Raw genomic sequence first — 18908 nt, 5'->3', positions numbered from 1 at the left:
GAGTGACTCCAGCACCTTTCCTGTGAGGCACTAACAAGGCCCTGCCGTGTTCACACTGGCTGCAGGAGAAATCCTTAACAGTAATCCTCCCGTTCCCTGCACTCCAATGAGATCCGCAGTGGAATTCCCTGTCGTCCTGTCTCAGAGGCTGAGGGTCATACCAGGAATGACAGGAGACAAGATGAACTCGGGAGGCAGATCCCCATCCCTGTCAGCCACACCAAGGTAGAAACCTGCCGGGCAGGAGTGAAGAGAGAGCCGTGCACGTCCTGGGCCCCGATCCAGGAGCATTCCCTGCGTTCTTGTCCTGGGCAGCCCTCTCTGAAGCACCCAGTCAGAATGCAGCAGCCAGGCTGCCTGGCGTATCCACATGCCCGGCAGGGGCTTCTCACATCGTAGAACGGTGCTGGCTCTCCGTGCTCACCCGTTGCAGCTGGAGCATGTTCAAACAGCCTTACTTTTGGCTGAGGGTCTGCCCCGTGGCCAGTGCCTACCCCTTGACTCAGCACAGCACGCTGGCCGCTCTTGTGGCCTTTGTGTTCTGCCTTCTTCCCACCCTGGTTCTGCTGCTTGGAGTCTTCCTGCCAATTTGGCCTTACCCCCTTTTGCTCCCCCATGCCCATCCCCACCCCCAGTCTGTAGCAAAGCGCCCACCCAGGGCCATGTTACCCATGGGCTCACCTGGCTGCTCCCACTCAGGTGCAGGCAGCTGCCCATCACCATGAGCAGCTTTGTGCTCTGGAGTGTGGCATCCGAGGGCACGCTGCTGCAGGGTCAAGGGCCCAAAGCAGTGTTCTCGTGGAACCCACCTGCGTCAGCATACACCACCTGGGTCTCTACAACTTCTGTGATCAGAGGGTAATTTATGCTTGAAGGTGAGGCTCAGTTAGCCTTTGGCTATTCTTAGAGCAGGTCAGCATACAATCTCTCCCCAGCCCCTGCTGCCCCCTCTAGGCCTCCCTTAAGAAAAGCGGTTCTCCTTGGACCCAGACCTGCAGCAGTGAGTCCTGTCACATCCAGCCTCAGCTGCAGTCGGCATCCTCCCTTCCCTCCAGGGAGGTGCCAGTGTCTCCTTGTCTGCCCCGCATGGGCAGGCAGTCCACAAGCTAGGGGCCAGGGCAGCTGAAAGCAAGAGATTTTCGGTTGTTCAGATCCCTTGATCAAATGCCCACACCCCTGAGGGCCCTGCACGTCCAAGACCCCCATCTATGCCCCCTCCTTACAGCACCTCTCTTCTTCCTGGAGCATTGTACCCATCTTCTGGAGCCTCACTGCCAGGACACTGGACCACAGGCTGCGGGCTGACTGCCTGGGAGCCCGTGTGCCCAGAGGGGTCCCTCCTGAGGCCCTGCCAAGCTGACTCAGGCTCTCCCCCCATGGCTCCCTGCAAGGCATTTATTAGTTCAGGCAAAGAGTGCCATGCTGACGCAGAGGCTGCAGGTCTGTGAACTGCACCTCGTGGTGTGGATGGAAAGGTTTCTGGTCCCATATTTCCATACCCCAAACTTCTGCTTACTCCTCTGCAGTCCTTAGGGTTAAATCACCTTCATGTATTTTTTAAACAGAAAATTTCTCTTCTGGAAGGCTCTTCCGCCTGAACCACCCACCTCCCCTCAGCTTGTCTGGGAGGCAGACCTGGGCCAGTGTGGCCTGCAGTGGGCAGGGCTGTGTGTGTAGGGCTACACCACAGTCCCCGAGGGCTAACAGCTCTTCCGGGGATGCAGGTTAATCCTTCTTCTAGTCCTCTGCTGCAAGTGCTAGGCTGCATCCTGGTTACTCTAAATGCAGTCTGGCTTCCCACTTCCTTTGCAGGCATGATAAATGGCACTTTGTCTCTGTTCTCTGTGGCCTCTATGGCGGCTCTTGCCATTTCCCTGCAGAGCAGATACACTCACTACTGTATTACTTTTTCTTTGACTCCTAAGCTCTGTTTGCTTTGCATAATGTCACCAACAGAGTTAATGTTCCCCAGGAAGCTGCAGGCATTGACCAGATGCTGAGTGGGAGAAAGGGAACCATGGCACAAAGCACCCCAAGTAACGCCTCCTGTTTGTGTTCGTAGAGTCCGTTTGGTAGAAAGAGGATCTCCTCACAGCTTGCCCCTGATGGAATCAGGAAAAGTAAGTATTGAAGGAAGAGATACTCGTTGCTGTGTAAGGCTGACTCCCAGTACATGGGTTTTAGAACTTCAAGAAATACATTTTATAGCATATTTTTTCCAAAAAGATTTTCTTAATATACTATGTTAGAACTAGGTTTAGCCATGACTACAAACACTCAAAATCACAGTGTTGCAAGCAAGTTGGATTTTTTTTTCTCTCACATAAAAGAAACCTTGAAACTACCAAGGGCCCTGGCACCTTTTATCTTGTTCTAGTTTGCATGGACTCACTCCGTTCCCAAGGGGACCTCAGGTATAAAGTGGTTGCTCCAGCTCCAGCCATCTTTTCTACATCCAGCCAGCAGGAGAAGAAACAGAAAAATGAGAAAGACACAAGGTGCAGGAAGCCTCCTAGGCTGCCTTACACTTGCATATCATTCCCAGGATTTAGTCACACAGACACAGCAAGCTGAAAGGTCAGGAATATTATATTGTGAATATGTATGGGCCTACATAAAAACCAAGGTATTGATTATTATGGAGGTAGAAAAAGAATGGGGCCGACTAGTAGTTCCTGTCACAGTAGTTTTTTAATAGATATAAAAGGGAATAAACGTACTTAAATGAAGACTTACTTTTCCTGTTTTTGGCACCAGTTGTCAGAACTCTGTTCCACTTGACATGATTCTGAAAGCCTCTTAGATTGCTTCTGTGTCTACGTGACTGCCCGTTAAAATTCTTCGGGCTCCGGTGTTTCTAATGGTGGGACACAGTGCTCACTCCCGCCCACGGTTGGTCTGTTGGGCCATCAGGCAGACGCAGAGACCAGAGCCGCCACGTCCGCCCAGACCTGAGGCCCCAGTGCTGCTCCAAGAGTCTCTGCCACAGATGTTGGTCTCATCCAACCCTGCAAGGTTCTTATTAGCTGAACTGAGATGGGCTGCATCCTAGATGTGAGGATCAGCTTTTGCTTCCTTACTTCTGTGGCTTCAGTAAAATTTGAAGCATTTCTAAGCTAAAACTTCCCTTGAGAAGTGCTTCATTTCAATGTTATAATAAAAGATGTTTTCTGGGATTAAAAATGGCAGCGTGAGGGGAGAGACAGAGGCTTCCTCCTAAAACTAGATACAATTAGAAAATTTAATTGGCGCAACTAATCCTGAGAGAGCAACAGAAAAGAGGACGGCATCAGACTGCACACACCTGAAGAAAAGAGCAGACCTCACCGAACGGGGCACCAGTACTGCTCCCCTGCGACCCCCGACATTGCTTCAGGGACTGAGCAGCTCCAGAATAGAGCCTCTGGACACTACAAGGCGCCATATACAAACATGAAACACCAAAGGAACCTTGTCCAGAGTAAAATTGTTAATACAACCCCTGAGAAAGATTTAAATGATATGGACCTCGTGACTCTCCCTGAAAGGGAGTTCAAAATAAAAATCATCAACATTCTAATGGAGGTACAGAAAGACATCCAAGAACTCAGGAATGAATTCAGGATGGAGATCCAATCATTGAAGAGCATGATGGAGGGTATTAAAAGCAGGTTGGATACGGTGGAGGAGACAATAAATTAAATAGAAACTAGAAAAGAGGAATACAAAGAAGCTGAGGCACAGAGAGAAAAAAGGATCTCTAAAAATGAAAGAATATTGAGAGAACTGTGTGACCCATCCAAGCGGAACCATATCCACATTATAGGGATACCAGAAGAAGAAGAGAGAGAGAAAGGGGTAGAAAGTGTCTTTGAGGAGGTAGTTGCCAAAAACTTCCCCAATCTGGGGAAGGACATAGTCTCTCAGGCCATGGAGATCCACAGATCCCCCAACACAAGGGACCCAAGGAAGACAACACCAAGACACATAGTAATTAAAATGGGAAAGATCAAGGATAAGGACAGACTGTTAAAAGCAGCCAGAGAGAGAAATAAGATCACATACAAAGGAAAGCCCATCAGGCTAACATCAGACTTCTCAGCAGAAACCTTACAGGCCAGAAGGGAGTGGCATGATGTATTTAATGCCATGAAGCAGAAGGAACTGGAATCAAGATTACTTTATCCAGCAGGATTATCATTTAAATTTGAAGGAGGGATTAAACAGTTTCCAGATAAGCAAAAGCTGAGAGAGTTTACCTCCCACAAACCATCTCTGCAGTCTATTTTGGAGGGACTGCTATAGATGGAAGTGTTCCTAGGGTGGGATAGCTGTCACCAGAGGTAGTAAAACCATGGTAGGGGGGGTGGAGCAGCTGATTGCGAGGCAAATGCAAAATTAAATTGACTATCCCCAAAGTCAATCAAGGGATAGACAAAAAGTACAGAATTTGATACCTAATATATAAAGAATGAAGGAGGAAAAAAAGGAGGAGAAATAGAAAAGAACCTTTAGATTATGTTTGTAACAGCATACTAAGTGAGTTAAGTTAGACTCTTAGATAGTAAGGAAAGTAACCTGGAACCTTTGGTAACCACGAATCTAAAGCCTAAAATGGCAATAAGTACATACCTATCGATAATCACCCTAAATGTAAATGGACTGAATGCACCAATCAAAAGATATAGAGTCACTGAATGGATAAAAAACAAGACCCATCTATATGCTGCTTACAAGAGACTCACCTCAAACCCAAAGACATGCACAGACTAAAAGTTAAGGGATGGAAACAGATATTTCATGCAAACAATAGGGAGAAAAAAGCAGGTGTTGCAGTACTAGTATCAGACAAAATAGACTTCAAAACAAAGAAAGTAACAAGAGATAAAGAAGGACATTACATAATGATAAAGGGCTCAGTCCAACAAGAGGACATAACCATTATAAATACATATGCACCCAACACAGGAGCACCAGCATATGTGAAACAAATACTAACAGAACCAAAGGAGGAAATAGACTGCAATGCATTCATTTTAGGAGACTTCAACACACCATTCACTCCAAAGGACAGATCCACCAGATAGAAAATAAGTAAGGACACAGAGGCACTGAACAACACACTAGAACAGATGGACCTAATAGACATCTATAGAACTCTACATCCAAAAGCAACAGGATACACGTTCTTCTCAAGTGCACATGGAACATTCTCCAGAATAGACCACATACTAGGCCACAAAAAGAGCCTCAGTAAATTCCAAAAGATTGAAATCCTACCAACCAACTTTTCAGACCACAAAGGTATAAAACTAGAAATTAATAGTACAAAGAAAGCAAAAAGGCTCACAAACACATGGAGGCTTAACAACATGCTCCTAAAGAATCATACTGAACAGCAAGAAGCTGAAAGCTTTTCCTCTGAGATCGGGAACAAGACAGTGATGCCCACTCTCCCCACTGTTATTCAACATAGTACTGGAGGTCCTAGCCATGGCAATTAGACAAAACAAAGAAATACAAGGAATGCAGATTGGTAAAGAAGAAGTTAAACTGTCACTATTTGCAGATGACATGAAATTGTACATAAAAAACCCTAAAGATGACACTTCAAAACTACTAGAACTAATATCGGAATTCAGCAAAGTTGCAAGATACAAAATTAACACAATGAAATCTGTGGCTTTACTATACACTAACAATGAACCAATAGAAAGAGAAATCAGGAAAACAATTCCATTCAGAATAGCATCAAAAAGAATAAAATACCTAGGAATAAACCTAACCAAGGAAGTGAAAGACCTATACCCTGAAAACTACAAGAAACTCTTAAGAGAAATTAAAAGAGGTCACTAACAAATGGAAACTCATCCCATGCTCCTGGGTAAGAAGAATTAATATTGTCAAAATGGCCATCCTGCCCAAAGCAATATACAGATTTGATGCAATCCCTTTCAAATTACCAAAAACATTCTTCAATGAACTAGAACAAATAGTTCAAAAATTCATATTGGAACCACCAAAGACCTTGAATAGCCAAAGCAATCCTGAGAAGGAAGAATAAAGTGGGGGGGATCTCGCTCCCCAACTTCAAGATCTACTACAAAGCCACAGTAATCAAGACAATTTGGTACTGGCACAAGAACAGTACCACAGACCAGTGGAATAGAGTAGAGACCCCAGACATTAACCCAAAACATATATGGCCAATTAATATACAATAAAGGAGCCATGGACATACAATGGGGAAGTGACAGTCTCTTCAACAGATGGTGGTGGCAAAACTGGACAGCTACATGTAAGAGAATGAAACTGGATCACTGTCTAACCCCAAACACAAAAGTAAATTCAAAATGTATCAAAGACCTGAATATAAGTCATGAAACTATAAAACTCTTAGGAAAAAACATAGGCAGAAATCTCATGGACATAAACATGAGTGACTTCTTCATGAACATACCTCCCCAGGCAAGGGAAACAAAAGCAAAAATGAACAAGTGGGACTATATCAAGCTAAAAAGCTTCTATACAGCAAAGGACACCATCAATAGAACAAAAAGGTATCCTACAGTATGGGAGAATATATTCATAAATGACAGATCCGATAAAAGGTTGACATCCAAAATACATAAAGAGCTCACACACCTCAACAAACAAAAAGCAAATAATCCAATTAAAAAATGGGCAGAGGAGCTGAATAGACAGTTCTCCAAAGAAGAAATTCAGATGGCCAGCAGGCACATGAAAAGGTGCTCCACATCGCTTGTCATCAGAGAAATGCAAATTAAAACCACAATGAGATATCACCTCACACCAGTAAGGATTGCCATCAATGAAAAGACAAACAACAAATGTTGGCGAGGTTGTGGAGAAAGGGGAACCCTCCTACACTGCTGGTGGGAATGTAAATTAGTTCAACCATTGTGGAAAGCAGTATGGAGGTTCCTCAAAATGCTCAATATAGAAATACCATTTGACCCAGTAATTCCACTTTTAGGAATTTACCGTAAGAATGCAGCACTCCAGTTAGGAAAAGACAGATGCACCCCTATGTTTATCGCTGCACTATTTACAATAGCCAAGATATGGAAGCAACCTAAATGTCCATCAGTAGATGAATGGATAAAGAAGAGGTGGTACATATACACAATGGAATATTACTCAGCCATAAGAAGAAAACAGATCCTACCATTTGCAACAACATGGATGGAGCTAGAGGGTATTATGCTCAGTGAAATAAGCCAGGCGGAGAAAGACAAGTACCAAATGATTTCACTCATCTGTGGAGTATAAGAACAAAGGAAAACTGAAGGAACAAAACAGCAGCAGAATCACAGAACCCAAGAATGGACTAATAGTTACCAAAGGGAAAGGGACTGGGGAGGGTGGGTGGGAAGGGAGGGATAAGTGTGGGGAAAAAGAAAGGGGGCATTACGATTAGCATGTATAGTATGGCAGGGGGCATGGGGAGGGCTGTGCAACACAGAGAAGACAAGTAGTGATTTTACAGCATCTTACTACGCAAATGGACAGTGACTGTGAAGGGGTATGTGGGGGCGACTTGGTGAAGGGGGAGCCTAGTAAACATAATGTTCTTCATGTAATTGTAGATTAATGATACAAAAATAAAAAGATGTTTTCTGAGGGAAATGTTGCAGGTAGAGTGGTTACTTCTGGCTGCCACAAAGCAGCTTTCTGCTAACTTACATTGCCACACTGGCCTGATTTTTGAGTCTATGCCCATCTCTGGAAGAGTCAATTCTAACTTCCTTAATTCACACCTACTGCATGCTCACCTTCATTCACACGAGCCATGGTGTGAGGCTTGATGCCAAATAGAACTGAAATAACTACAAGCCCCAGGGCCGTATTAAATTACATTACTCATCATGTTTGTTCAGACGCTGAAATTCAAGGCCACCGTAACAGGCTCTGCCCCTGGATAATAATTACAGTGGTCTGCAATGTTATGCTCTGACCACACAGCACTGCGGTTTGTAGCTTGAAGTTGTACCACCTCCTAACGAGCTTAGAAGGGAAAATGGGTACAGCTTGAAGGCAAGGTCAAGGGTGATCTGTGTGTCCACCTGCCTGTCCGAGGTCATGATCTGTGTGTCCATCTGCCTGTCTACTGACAGGAATGTTCTCTTTTCTCAATTAGATACTTCCAGGGGTTCGGATCATAATTGCCAATCCAGAAACAAAAGGACCGTTGGGAGACTCGCACCTGGGGGAGGTGAGCTCAGAGTGCGCCCCTAGGGGGAAGGGGGCGAGGGGCACCCTCTGGGACCAAGTCTTCTTCCCAGCCACCGACTGCAGTGCAGGTGCGGTCCGCTCGGTAAGCCATGAACGACTGGCTGGGAAATAAGATAAGCTTTATTGCTTAAATGAGTGCATGAAAGTTCCAGATCACAAAGCGGGATTTCCCTGAGGAAGTACAGTATGTTCTCTTAAAAGAATTCAGGGAGAAGATAATGTGTGTGGACTCCTTATTTCTTAGCACTTAGCTTAGCATCTGTTTCCCACCTGCCTGTCTTGCTGAGAAGTGCCTCATCAGGAAACCAGTAGAAAACATGCAGAGGGCACACACAGGCCAGCGCAGTACCCGTAAGTGGGAGCAAACAGGCCGGAGGGTGACAGGTCTCTCCTCTGGTCAGAAAGTCAACAGGTTGCTGCACGCTCTGGCTCTCCTGCTAAGCCACCTGGCTGGCACCCCCTCTCCAGGCAGCCTCCCCACGCGGCCCCATGGCTGTCATGCCTCTGTCTCCCTCACAAATTTGTCTGTGGAGGACGTTTGGGCATCAGAAGAGGGCCCGAATCCCTGCCTCCTGGTACCTTCCAACCCTTGGCCTCCCCGCCCTCTGCAGGGCCCAGCCTGCCCCCTCCTGCCCAGCAAGGACCTCCTTGCTACAGGTTGGCTGCCGCAGGTCAGCTTTCCAACCTTACCGAAGTGTGCAAGCCACACGCATCTGCAGCTGAGACCTTATTAGAAACACCACTGCACTGCTCCCAGTAGAGGCATGCGCCTACTTTGCAAACCAGGTGCAAGTGATGAAGGGTGAGTCCCGACTGTGCTCACTGCCCACGTCCATTCCTTCCTGGGCTGTTTCTTGGACCCTCACTCAAAACTCTCCATCATACATAAAGGTCAGCACTGAGGTGGTAAGTCTTCATTACCCTTGTTGCAAGGTCTTCCTCGAGATATCCTCCCTCACGTGCCCGGAGGTATTGAGTGCAGGGTAGGGCACAAGCAGGGAGTGTTCCTGACCTCAAGGAACTCAACCATTTTCCAGTGTGAATAAAGCAGCCACGCCCAGAACGTCTTTGCTGGGAACACCCTGTAGTCTAGGGGACCCCTACTCTGCCAAGTCTTGTCCACGTACAGACAAGATTGCGTGGTTTTGGGAGAGCCTAGTCTTTCCACTCCTATGGGGTCATCCCTGTGAGGTGACATCTCGCTTTCCCGTTATGCCAGACAGTACACTCAGGCATCTTTGATCCCCGTTTTTTGACATCATAATCCTTTCCCTCTTAGAGTGCATTTGTGTTGTTTTATTGCAATATGTTTCCAGAAGCATGCAAACCAAGTGAAGGGAAAAACTCATAAAGCTTTTTAACATTTTTACAGATTGCCTTTTAGAAACAATCGTAACATTTGAGTAAATACAAGGAAACCAGTACAACTTTGTTCATTTGATGTGTTTATTTGTAAACTGCAGCTCATCTACTTTAGTAGAATTCTCCACAGTTGGATGGCTTCATTATTGGCTGGCCACAAGCTGCCTGTAGTGTCATTGTTTCAGTAAATGTGGCATCGGTGTGTCCCTGGAAACCTCAGGGAGATTCAGCATCATTTTGATTTTTCAGCCCAAGGCCACTTGTCGTCTTTTAATACAGATGTCCTGACTCACATGAGCACTTCTCCCTGCAGAGGCCCAGTAACCTTACCCAGCCCCTCTTTGCTCTGCAGATCTGGGTTCACAGCGCCCACAATGCCAGCGGCTACTTCACCATCTATGGAGATGAGTCCCTCCAGTCAGATCACTTCAACTCAAGGCTGAGTTTTGGAGACACCCAGACAGTCTGGGCGCGGACAGGCTATTTGGGGTTCCTGCGGAGAACAGAGCTCACAGATGCAAACGGAGGTGAGAGCGGTGTGGGTGCTGAAACCGGCCTGAGGCCGCCTGGGAAGCTGCAGCTGGCCCTCTGCTGGGGGCACAGCCGGGGAGGGGCCAGGCTGCAGCACTGCACAGCCCCCTGGCCGTGGGGAGGGAGGCGGTGAGGCACGCCCAAACCCGTGAGCATCTTGAGGGGCAGGGCAAAGGCGCTCACCGCTCACAGCCGCTGGCGCCTGGTGGGGGTGGTTCAGGAAACCAAAATGTGACATCTGCTACAAGCAGAAGCAGACTCAAGGACTTCAGAGGACAAGAGCTAAGACTTCTTGGTGGGACTCTGTCAGACCCAACCCTCAGGAGACAAGTTGTAGATGCTAGCTTCCTGACACACCTGCCTGGCAGGAGCTTTGCAAACCTGGCCAAACAGCATACATTTAGGGAAAAGTACAAAAATAATTTGGCACCACATTTGTGATTTGGGAAAATCCTATTTTACTTGAAAGTGCCATCCAGGGTTCTGGCAAAGCTTTGGGATGAGGTCAGGGTGGTGCCCCAGGAGGTGGGGAATGTCTGCAGTATCCAGGGCAAGGTTGCTGTTTCCACACCTCCCTGCCCCCTGAAAGATGAGGGTCCCCACCATAGGAATGGTCAGAGGTCAACATGTGAGTATCTCCATCTCACCTGACTTAAATCAGAGACAGTTTGCTTTCCAGTATTTTATGTGTTGATCACTTTTCACACACTCCCCTGATACACTTACTACCCTAAAGATCAAGGGCATGTGTCCTTAACCTTTAAGGAAAAGTGGGCTGACTGCACGCATTATTGTCCCAAGGTCTGCACGACTGATAATAAATGTAATGGCTGCATGAGCTAAGGAAATCTTTGTCCATGAGCATTATAGAAACTCCACCTTCTTTACCTGGTCAGATACGGAATTACTATTTCATAGCAGAGTTAGGGCCTTGTGGGATGGAATCAGAGGAAAGTGGGTTTAACTTTGGCTGCGCCTCATCCCACTGTGAGGATGACCCACAGGCGAAGGCGGACTGCTGAGGAAAGTAGGGGGCGTTTGATGGGTCTGGAAGCTGGTGCCGGGAACTCTCCTGGGAGAAGCATGTTGCAGAGGGTGGCCACCTCACCTGCCCCTCTGGCCTACGCCTTCCGGGGGCCAGGCTGCCCGCGCAGGGGCCCACTGTCCTTGCTGCTCTTTCCCACTTGGGGTAGTTTTGATTGGTTGTTTTTTAAGTGGTTTGAGTACCGTGGTGGTGAAGGTCACACATGTCTCCCACTGCCTGAGCAGAGCGCCACGATGCCCTCTACGTGGTGGGGGCCCTGGATGAAGCCATGGAGTTGCGGGGGATGCGCTACCACCCCATCGACATAGAGACCTCAGTGATCAGAGCCCACAAGAGCGTGACAGAGTGGTGAGTCTGCCGTGCCCACGTGGCAGGAGCGGTCTGCATGGGACTAACATCCCTGGGCATCCTCACCTGGCAGGAAGCCTCTGGCCAGGGCACACAGCTTGGCAGTCAGGAGCCCTTAGGGGAGACAAGTTGTTTATTTGGATTTGGTTTGCAAAAGCATGATGTAGGGAGAGAACACACCTGCTCGGACAGGCACAGAGAATGGCTACTGTCTTGGGGCCTGGGCAGGCCAGCGTGACATCGGGAGACCCTGGTTGAGCCAGGAAGCCAGAGCCTCCCACTGACCCGCCCCAGGCTTCCCCAGGGGCTCTGCCCTCCTGGCCGCTGGGCTCCCTCCCCTCCCCGGCTGTTCCTGGGCTGTGCTGCCCCAACCGTGTTGAACTGCATAGGGATCCCTGGGGCCAGGGCTGCGGCGCCCACACCCTTCTCAGGCTGGCTGGCCCCTTTGCACAGCGTTTATGAAGGAAAGGTGACTCTGCACTGAAGCTGTGCGTTTGCTCACCCATCAGCCCTTGGCTGGCACAGCCCTGATGAGACCGTCTCAAAGCTCCAATCAGGAGCAGCTTCTCCTGTTGGGTGGTCACCTGAGTGGTCGCTGCCTCTCCTGAGCTGATTGCAGGTTTGTTGCCATTTCCTCAACTGAGCGGAGGAGAACCCATAAATGGTTCTGCTGCCAGGGCTCTGACAGCGGCCCCCCTGGCCTGAGGCAAAGGGCCTCCTTCTCCACCAGTGTGCAGAGAGGGGCAGAAACCCTCAAAGGAGGTCAGCCTATCAACTAGGCAGTAGCAATTACAGCCTTCCATTCTTTTATTTTTAAGAAAGTAATTTAGACTGGCTTGTATTACCTCCCTCAAATATTTTCTATCTAGTTGCAAAGAGGCTGTTTCCCCCTTAAAAGTCTGCATCCAGTCATGACTGTCACTCTTGTCTTAAGTGTTGCTGCATCACTGCCTGCTCAGCAAGGTCTTGTACTTTCCCATGCAAACACGTGGCCCCAGAAAGAGAAAAGTGTGCATTTCCTTCTTCATCTGATAGCCGTGGCTGCTGGGACCCTCCTGTGCATGCCGCCCGCTGCAGGTCTGTCCACCTGGCCGAGTCCTGCCTGCTGCACACAGTGCCCCCTCCTGGTCCTTTGCACTCAGACAAGGCTGTGAGCCCATGTCCCACAGTGTGACCACATCTTTCCTTGCCCCTCAGTCAGCATTAAATGTGCTTAGCCCCTAGGAAGCTCTGATGGAGGAACAGTGGAAGGTCCAGCCCACAGCTGGTTCCTAATTCTGTGCCAGCAACTTAAGTGTCACACTAAAGTGACACCCAGGTGGCTGAGACGCACGTAGTCTGTGACGTCATGGGTGCATGCCCTGCTGTGGGAGGCCCCCCCATCTGTGCTCAGGTGGCCATTCTGTCAGGAAGGTGCCCTGGTGCACACAGGTGCCACCAGGCAAATCCCAAAGGGCGCTCTGCCAACACTTCCTCCATGACTTTCCTTTCATTTCTATGTATCTGTTGGCCATACTGAACAAAACAGGCATTTCTTTCCTGTGGACACACTTCTCACACTTTAGGGAAACAGTAGTGAACATTCCTGCCTGGGTGCTGAGATGGCACCATCTGTCAGCCAGGAGGCTACAGGCCCAGGGCTGTCTGTCATCCTCAGCCCCTCCTCCCAGGGACTTGCTTTCCTCAGCCAGGCCGACTGTGGGCACCAGGGGCCATGGGGAGCAAGCTCTTTAAACCACCACTTTTGAAAGCCCCCCCCCCATGAGAAGCTGATGTGGCATTAGTGCAGAGCAGTGGGCTTCCACAAACGGGGCAGGCTTCCTCCCCCAAAGGACCCCAAGTAAAATACTAAGGGATGGACCTCTGACACCTGAGATATCCACACACAGGTGGCTCCAGCCACATAACTGTCACCCAGATGCAGTACTTGAACTGCCATCAGTTGCCATGCCCCACGTCTGCCCTTGACCGCCGGTAGCTCTTCTCCACATGTTGCTCCCCCCAACTGTCCCCATCCTGCTGTGGCAGGGCCAGGTCAAGACCAGCCAACAGCCCTGGCTTCTTCTCCCCACTTCTGCTCACGTCCACTGTCCATGGTGCCTGCTGGCCCAAGCGCAGGGGCAGGACACGGACTCTGCCCTTGGAGGCACAGACCTGCCTGCACCCTTGAGCACGCTGGGCGCCGCGGGCAGGGCTGTGCAGGCATAGAGTACTTAGGTGTGCAGGGCACCTGCCCTGAGAGCTGGTACGAAAAGCTAACAGGGTGTGTGAGCTGAAGGACACATGCTCAGAGGCCCAGGTGCCACGAGGGCTGAGGCAGAGCTGCAAGAGCCACATGGAGCTTCTGGAAAGAAAACAGAATCATTTGCCAAAACCCGTTGGCGTAATGATGGTTTTTTCTCTCTTCCAGCGCTGTTTTCACCTGGACAAACTTGTTGGTGGTGGTGGTTGAGCTTGACGGGTCAGAGCAAGAAGCCTTGGACCTGGTCCCGCTGGTGACCAATGTGGTCCTGGAGGAGCACTACCTGGTGGTGGGGGTGGTGGTCGTGGTGGACATCGGTGTCATCCCCATCAACTCCCGCGGGGAGAAGCAGCGCATGCACCTGAGGGACGGGTTCCTGGCCGACCAGCTGGACCCCATCTACGTGGCCTACAACATGTAGTCTGCTCTCTGGCCCCACGGACTTGCCTGGAGATGTAAACGTTTTTCTCAGTGTCACTAAAGTGTGCAGACGCGAGGGTGATGTTTGCCAGAATGGAGCCTTCGTCACGTGGCAGTGAGGAGACTTTCCACAGTGTCCTGATGGGCAGGGCTGAAACGTGGAGTGGCCACTGAAGTTCACACAGAAGGACTAGGATTGCTGCCTGCAGTTCGTTGGGAAAGCCCATTTCAAAAACTTTCTTTTCTTTTTTTTTTTAATTATTGGATATTAAGTGCTTTCTTCGTAAATGTGGTATTTTGTTAAGCCAAAATAGCAATTAAAAGATATTCTGCCCTCCAGATGGGTTCTGTTAAACAGTTTATGTAGTGTGACAGAGAATTGTTTTCTCTGTTTAATGTGTCATGAGATCTTAATGACATGGACCTATTACTAATTTAAGCCATTGCTAGATCTCATCCTTTTAGGGAAGTTTGTTGAGGTACGAGAAAACCTTCCAAATAGCACCTTCCAATTAGATTTTAGCAGCTTTCTTTGTCAGAAATGTGCTGAAGAAACAAAGGCTGCTATATGGCCTTTGAAGTTAGCAGAACGAGAAGAAATGATAAATAAGGTGTATTTCGGCAATTATCTTGCAAATATCTTTGTACTAAACTAAAAAGATAAAATAAGTTAACTTCTTCATATGTAATTATGTACAAAACGTTTAATTTATTTTGATCTCTTTAGAAGTATAAAAGAGAAAAACATTCAAGAATATTAAAGTCTTGTAATATTTGCTAATATAAAAGTGTTGCATTATCTTGCGTGGATGGTATCACAACAAATATATATATGAGATATAAATTCACTAGTGAGCACAGGGGATTTTAAAGTTTTAATGCAGAACCTGTCACTTGCATGGTGTCCCCTCCACTGTACTGTAGATAAAGAGGTCCTCTCACCCACTTGCTGATGCGAGCAGTCTCAGATTGCAGTAGCCTGGTCTGCGCAGCTCTTAAAGAACCAGAGACCAGCTCGAGAAATCACTGCCGTCTCTAAGATGGAGCAGAATTCGAGGCTCAGCGTGCATGTTTTCCCTCTGCTGTGAGGCAGCAGCAAGCGGCCGGTGCCAGCCTGTACTCACTGTGCTGGGCAGCCGGCGAGCAGCTCGGGTCTCCTAGCTGCAGGAATCCGCCACACAGTGTTTCCCTTCATTTTGTTTGTGTCACCTTTTTTGGTCCTCGGCGTGGAAAGGAAGGCTATCTGTGGTCATTCGCACCCATGGTGTTGGTTCCCCTCAGATGGCCACTGTGCCGAGTGGACACTGTCCAGAATAGTTTGAAGGGAAAAAGACATGGAGACGGTCCCCTTGACCAGCTCCCTGGGCTCCCAGCCCGGCGTGAACAAGGGCTGCCGGGACCCCTCACAGTGCTGCTGCTCACTTTGCCTCCTGTGGATAACACGGTTCTGATCTCCGTCTCCCGCGGCTGCTGCCTCACATTTTCAGAGCTCATCCGTATACCCCCTAACTGAATTGGCCCATCTGTGTCCGGTCGAGAAGAGGCCTCAGCTACCCCAGTGTGCTTTATTTTTAAATTGCCCCGATATGACCCTGCGGTGGCTCTCGTTGCTAGATATGCATGACGAAGATTGTTGCTGGGCAGAGTTTAGATTCTCTTTTCATTATATTGTAGCAATGTCTTTATTTGCCTTTGCTACCCATGCCAGCAGTGAGCCCTTTGCTAAAAGAGAGTATTTTTTTTTACTTTTGAGATCCAAGGCTAATTGTTTTTTTTAATTTTAAGTGGAATATTTTTTAAATTTGTGTGCATGTGGAGTGTATCCTTCCATCTCCACAAATCATTTGATTTTTAACATACTTTGACTTCATTGCCGTATATGAATATTTCTCTACATGCTTCAGATACACATTCCTGCAGTCTCCTGCTTCCTAAGGGGGACAAACCCTACCACACAGAGAAAAAAGATATTTTCTTACACCCTTGTTTAAGGGGAAGAGGGCTTAAGGTTTCAGATAAGACACTAGGAAACACAATTGCAGAATAATGCGTGCAGTCTGCTGATGTCAGAAGCACACAAAGCAGATGTCCCTTCACACATGACCTTCACCATATCAGCTTCACGTGCAAGGCAGTGTGTCTGTGCAAGTGGTTAGTGACGTCTTGCCATCTCTGGTGTTAAAGTAGAGGGGCTCAGACAAACAGTTGGGGGCTAGGATCAAAGTTCTGTTGTGCAAGAGAAAGGAAAGGGGATGCTTAGGTACCACCCGTTTCAGCAATAAGGAAGGGTCGTTCCATATTAGAAATCGTACTGTGGATACATCACTCATGAGAATGTAACCAGTGTTTGTCTCGTGACCTTGTGCTTTTGAAGTCAGACAAAACCGTGTAAATCACCTTGCACAAAGGAGGGTCCACAATGAACATTGAAACACAGACCTAACCCAACAGGGCGGCTTCCTCATGGTGCTTGTTTATTATATATATTTAATCCTGCTTGACACTTTACCCAAGGGAGACTGTCCCTTTTATCAGTTGAATGTTAGCAGCGTTATTTCATAGAGTGTGGCGACTGGTAGAGAAATTCATGTACTCAACCAGTCACTATTTCAAACAATTTTTATGTGCAAAGGACGGCAACCTTCTCGTATGTTGAACCACCAGTAAGCTTTGTACATCTGTGATAACGCCTGTTTTATATTCAAATGAACAAATAAAAGCTTTTATTTTTGTTGCTCTGAAAATAGCAGTTTCTTAATTGGTCCCCTGGAAAACTGGGACAGCTTCAATCCCAGAAAGAAGTGACTCCTGCAGGGAAATGGGAAATGTATCTGACTCTGTTTACATAATTTGTTGCATTACTTATTAGTAAAGATAATCATACTTTGAACAATGTTTAAATTTTGATGTGGGCATTTATTGCTAAAAAAATTCCTATGGCAACAAATGTTTTGTGATATGTTTTTTTAAATTCTTTTAAATATATCTAAATATATTTGTTCACATTTTGCTGCAAGTGTACATATTATTGGTCACTTTTTGGGACCATGAGTACCATGAGTCCTGTGTGCAAATATTTCCACCTGCTGCCTAGCAGGGGACCTTCGCACGTGAGAAAGGTGGTCCGGCTGACCGTTTTAACCCAAATTATCTTGGTTCACTTGACAACCAACAGCTCCACCTTTTGCCCAAAATCTGAGAATTCTTATGACTTGGGAAGCAGTAGGAGATAACGGACTTCAGCCTAATGATTGTAAAAAGATAGGTTTTACGCACATGAAGACGAGCAGAACTCAGATCTGCACATGTTGCCAGGTTTAACCAAAGTGCCTTTGTATCAGAACTCCACTGGCCCCTGCTCCAGCGTCTGTTCAGGACAATCCTACATTAACTGGGGGACTTGCTCTGAGTGTATGAAAGAGGGTGGCTGGTATAAGGCCCCGTGGCTGCACTGAATTATGCAGAATATTGTAAGGAAGGCCCTATTTTCTCAAAGGGTGGCCTCACAGCAATGGGTCAAATACAAACAAGTTGACCACAGGAACTGGCCATGCCCAACCTGCTCTGGACAGCGTGTGGTGGGTGTGAGCAGGCATGTGTGCCCAGGCTTCAGTGGAATTTTCTTCTGTTATGCCGGGTTCCATGCCCTTAAGTAAATGGCTGATTTGTGGGGCGCAGCCAGGAGTGGTTTGGAGGCTGACTGGCGATCATGCTGTGTCTGCCCTCCATGGTGTCTCACTGCCTGGGACGGGTGGTCCATCCACCCCAAGAGGCACTGTGGCCGCTCCGTGGACGGAGGTGCCATGCCCCATGGCTATCTGGCTGTACCACGTGCTCCCATCACTTCCCATACACAGAGCCTCCATTGTTTCCCACTTCCTGGAGAGGTGTGCTGGGCCCCCGGGGGTGTTTCTCTAGTGGGACCCCTAGCTGTGCTGTCACCATCTTGTCAACAGTCTGGGGGGCTCTGAGCTGCTACCTCATGTTTTCCAGCCTTTAGTAGGAACAAAAAAACTGGGCCAGACCCCAATCAACCTGAGATCTTAGAAGGGGGCTGGCCTGGCCCAGTGTTCCTGTGGCTGCTGGCTTATGGTGCTGCCCACGTGAGAGGGTGTACAGTACCAGCTCCCCAGTTCAGAGTGTGTCCCGGCTCCGTGGTCCCTGGCACACACCTCCATCCCATTCTTCTCCACATCTTCACCACACTGGACTCAGACTCTCATGGGTGAGGGGGTTTGTCAAGCCCTGTCACACTGTGGCCAGTCAGCCCCTTTCAGAACTGGCACCCACGTGAGAGGAGGGGGAGCCAGGGGACAGAGCAGTCTCCAGCCCCTGCCCAGCTCCAAGGCCTCTGCAAACTGCGCTTGCAGGCAGGCTGCAGACCTTACCCCACTGAGGCTCCGGTCTTGTGTCTCACTAGGCTCAGCCCCACCGGGAGGGACTGGAGCACAGGAGGCAGAAGCAGGGAGGGAGCCGGGAAGTCAGGACGTGTAGCCTCGTGGGATGAAAAACTTTTTTTCCCTTGGCTTTCCATTCCATGTGACCAAGGGCACATGTGACTCCAGGTATGGGGACCCAGGTGGAGTTCTGTGCCTGAGGCAGAAACTGAGCAAGGAGTGGAGTGGTGGAAAAAGAAAGTGAGGAGGAAGAAAAGCCTGGGGTGTGTGTTCTTCCTGCCTGGTGGTGCAGTGTGTCAGGGAGGCCTGGTGGCCCATGCACACAGCT

At 48.4% G+C, this 18908-nt stretch overlaps 1 protein-coding gene across 2 annotated transcripts in view; it reads left to right on the top strand.

Moving 5' to 3' along the window:
• The window catches only part of DIP2C (disco interacting protein 2 homolog C), a 307297-nt gene extending 290370 nt beyond the window's left edge, over positions 1 to 16927 (top strand). For both annotated transcript variants that reach the window (XM_057498097.1, XM_057498098.1), the window contains 5 exons: positions 2063 to 2120; positions 8141 to 8215; positions 9950 to 10124; positions 11398 to 11521; positions 13932 to 16927. In XM_057498097.1, the coding sequence (XP_057354080.1) occupies positions 2063 to 2120; positions 8141 to 8215; positions 9950 to 10124; positions 11398 to 11521; positions 13932 to 14184 (685 nt within the window). In that variant the 3' untranslated portion in view covers positions 14185 to 16927. The remainder of the gene's footprint in view (positions 1 to 2062; positions 2121 to 8140; positions 8216 to 9949; positions 10125 to 11397; positions 11522 to 13931) is intronic.
• The last annotated feature ends 1981 nt before the right edge of the window (positions 16928 to 18908 follow it).

This window comes from Manis pentadactyla, chromosome 3 (genome assembly GCF_030020395.1).
Source record: "Manis pentadactyla isolate mManPen7 chromosome 3, mManPen7.hap1, whole genome shotgun sequence".
Taxonomy (NCBI): domain Eukaryota; kingdom Metazoa; phylum Chordata; class Mammalia; order Pholidota; family Manidae; genus Manis; species Manis pentadactyla.
Note: the sequence above shows the minus strand (reverse complement) of the source record. Positions and strands in the feature narration are given on the sequence as shown.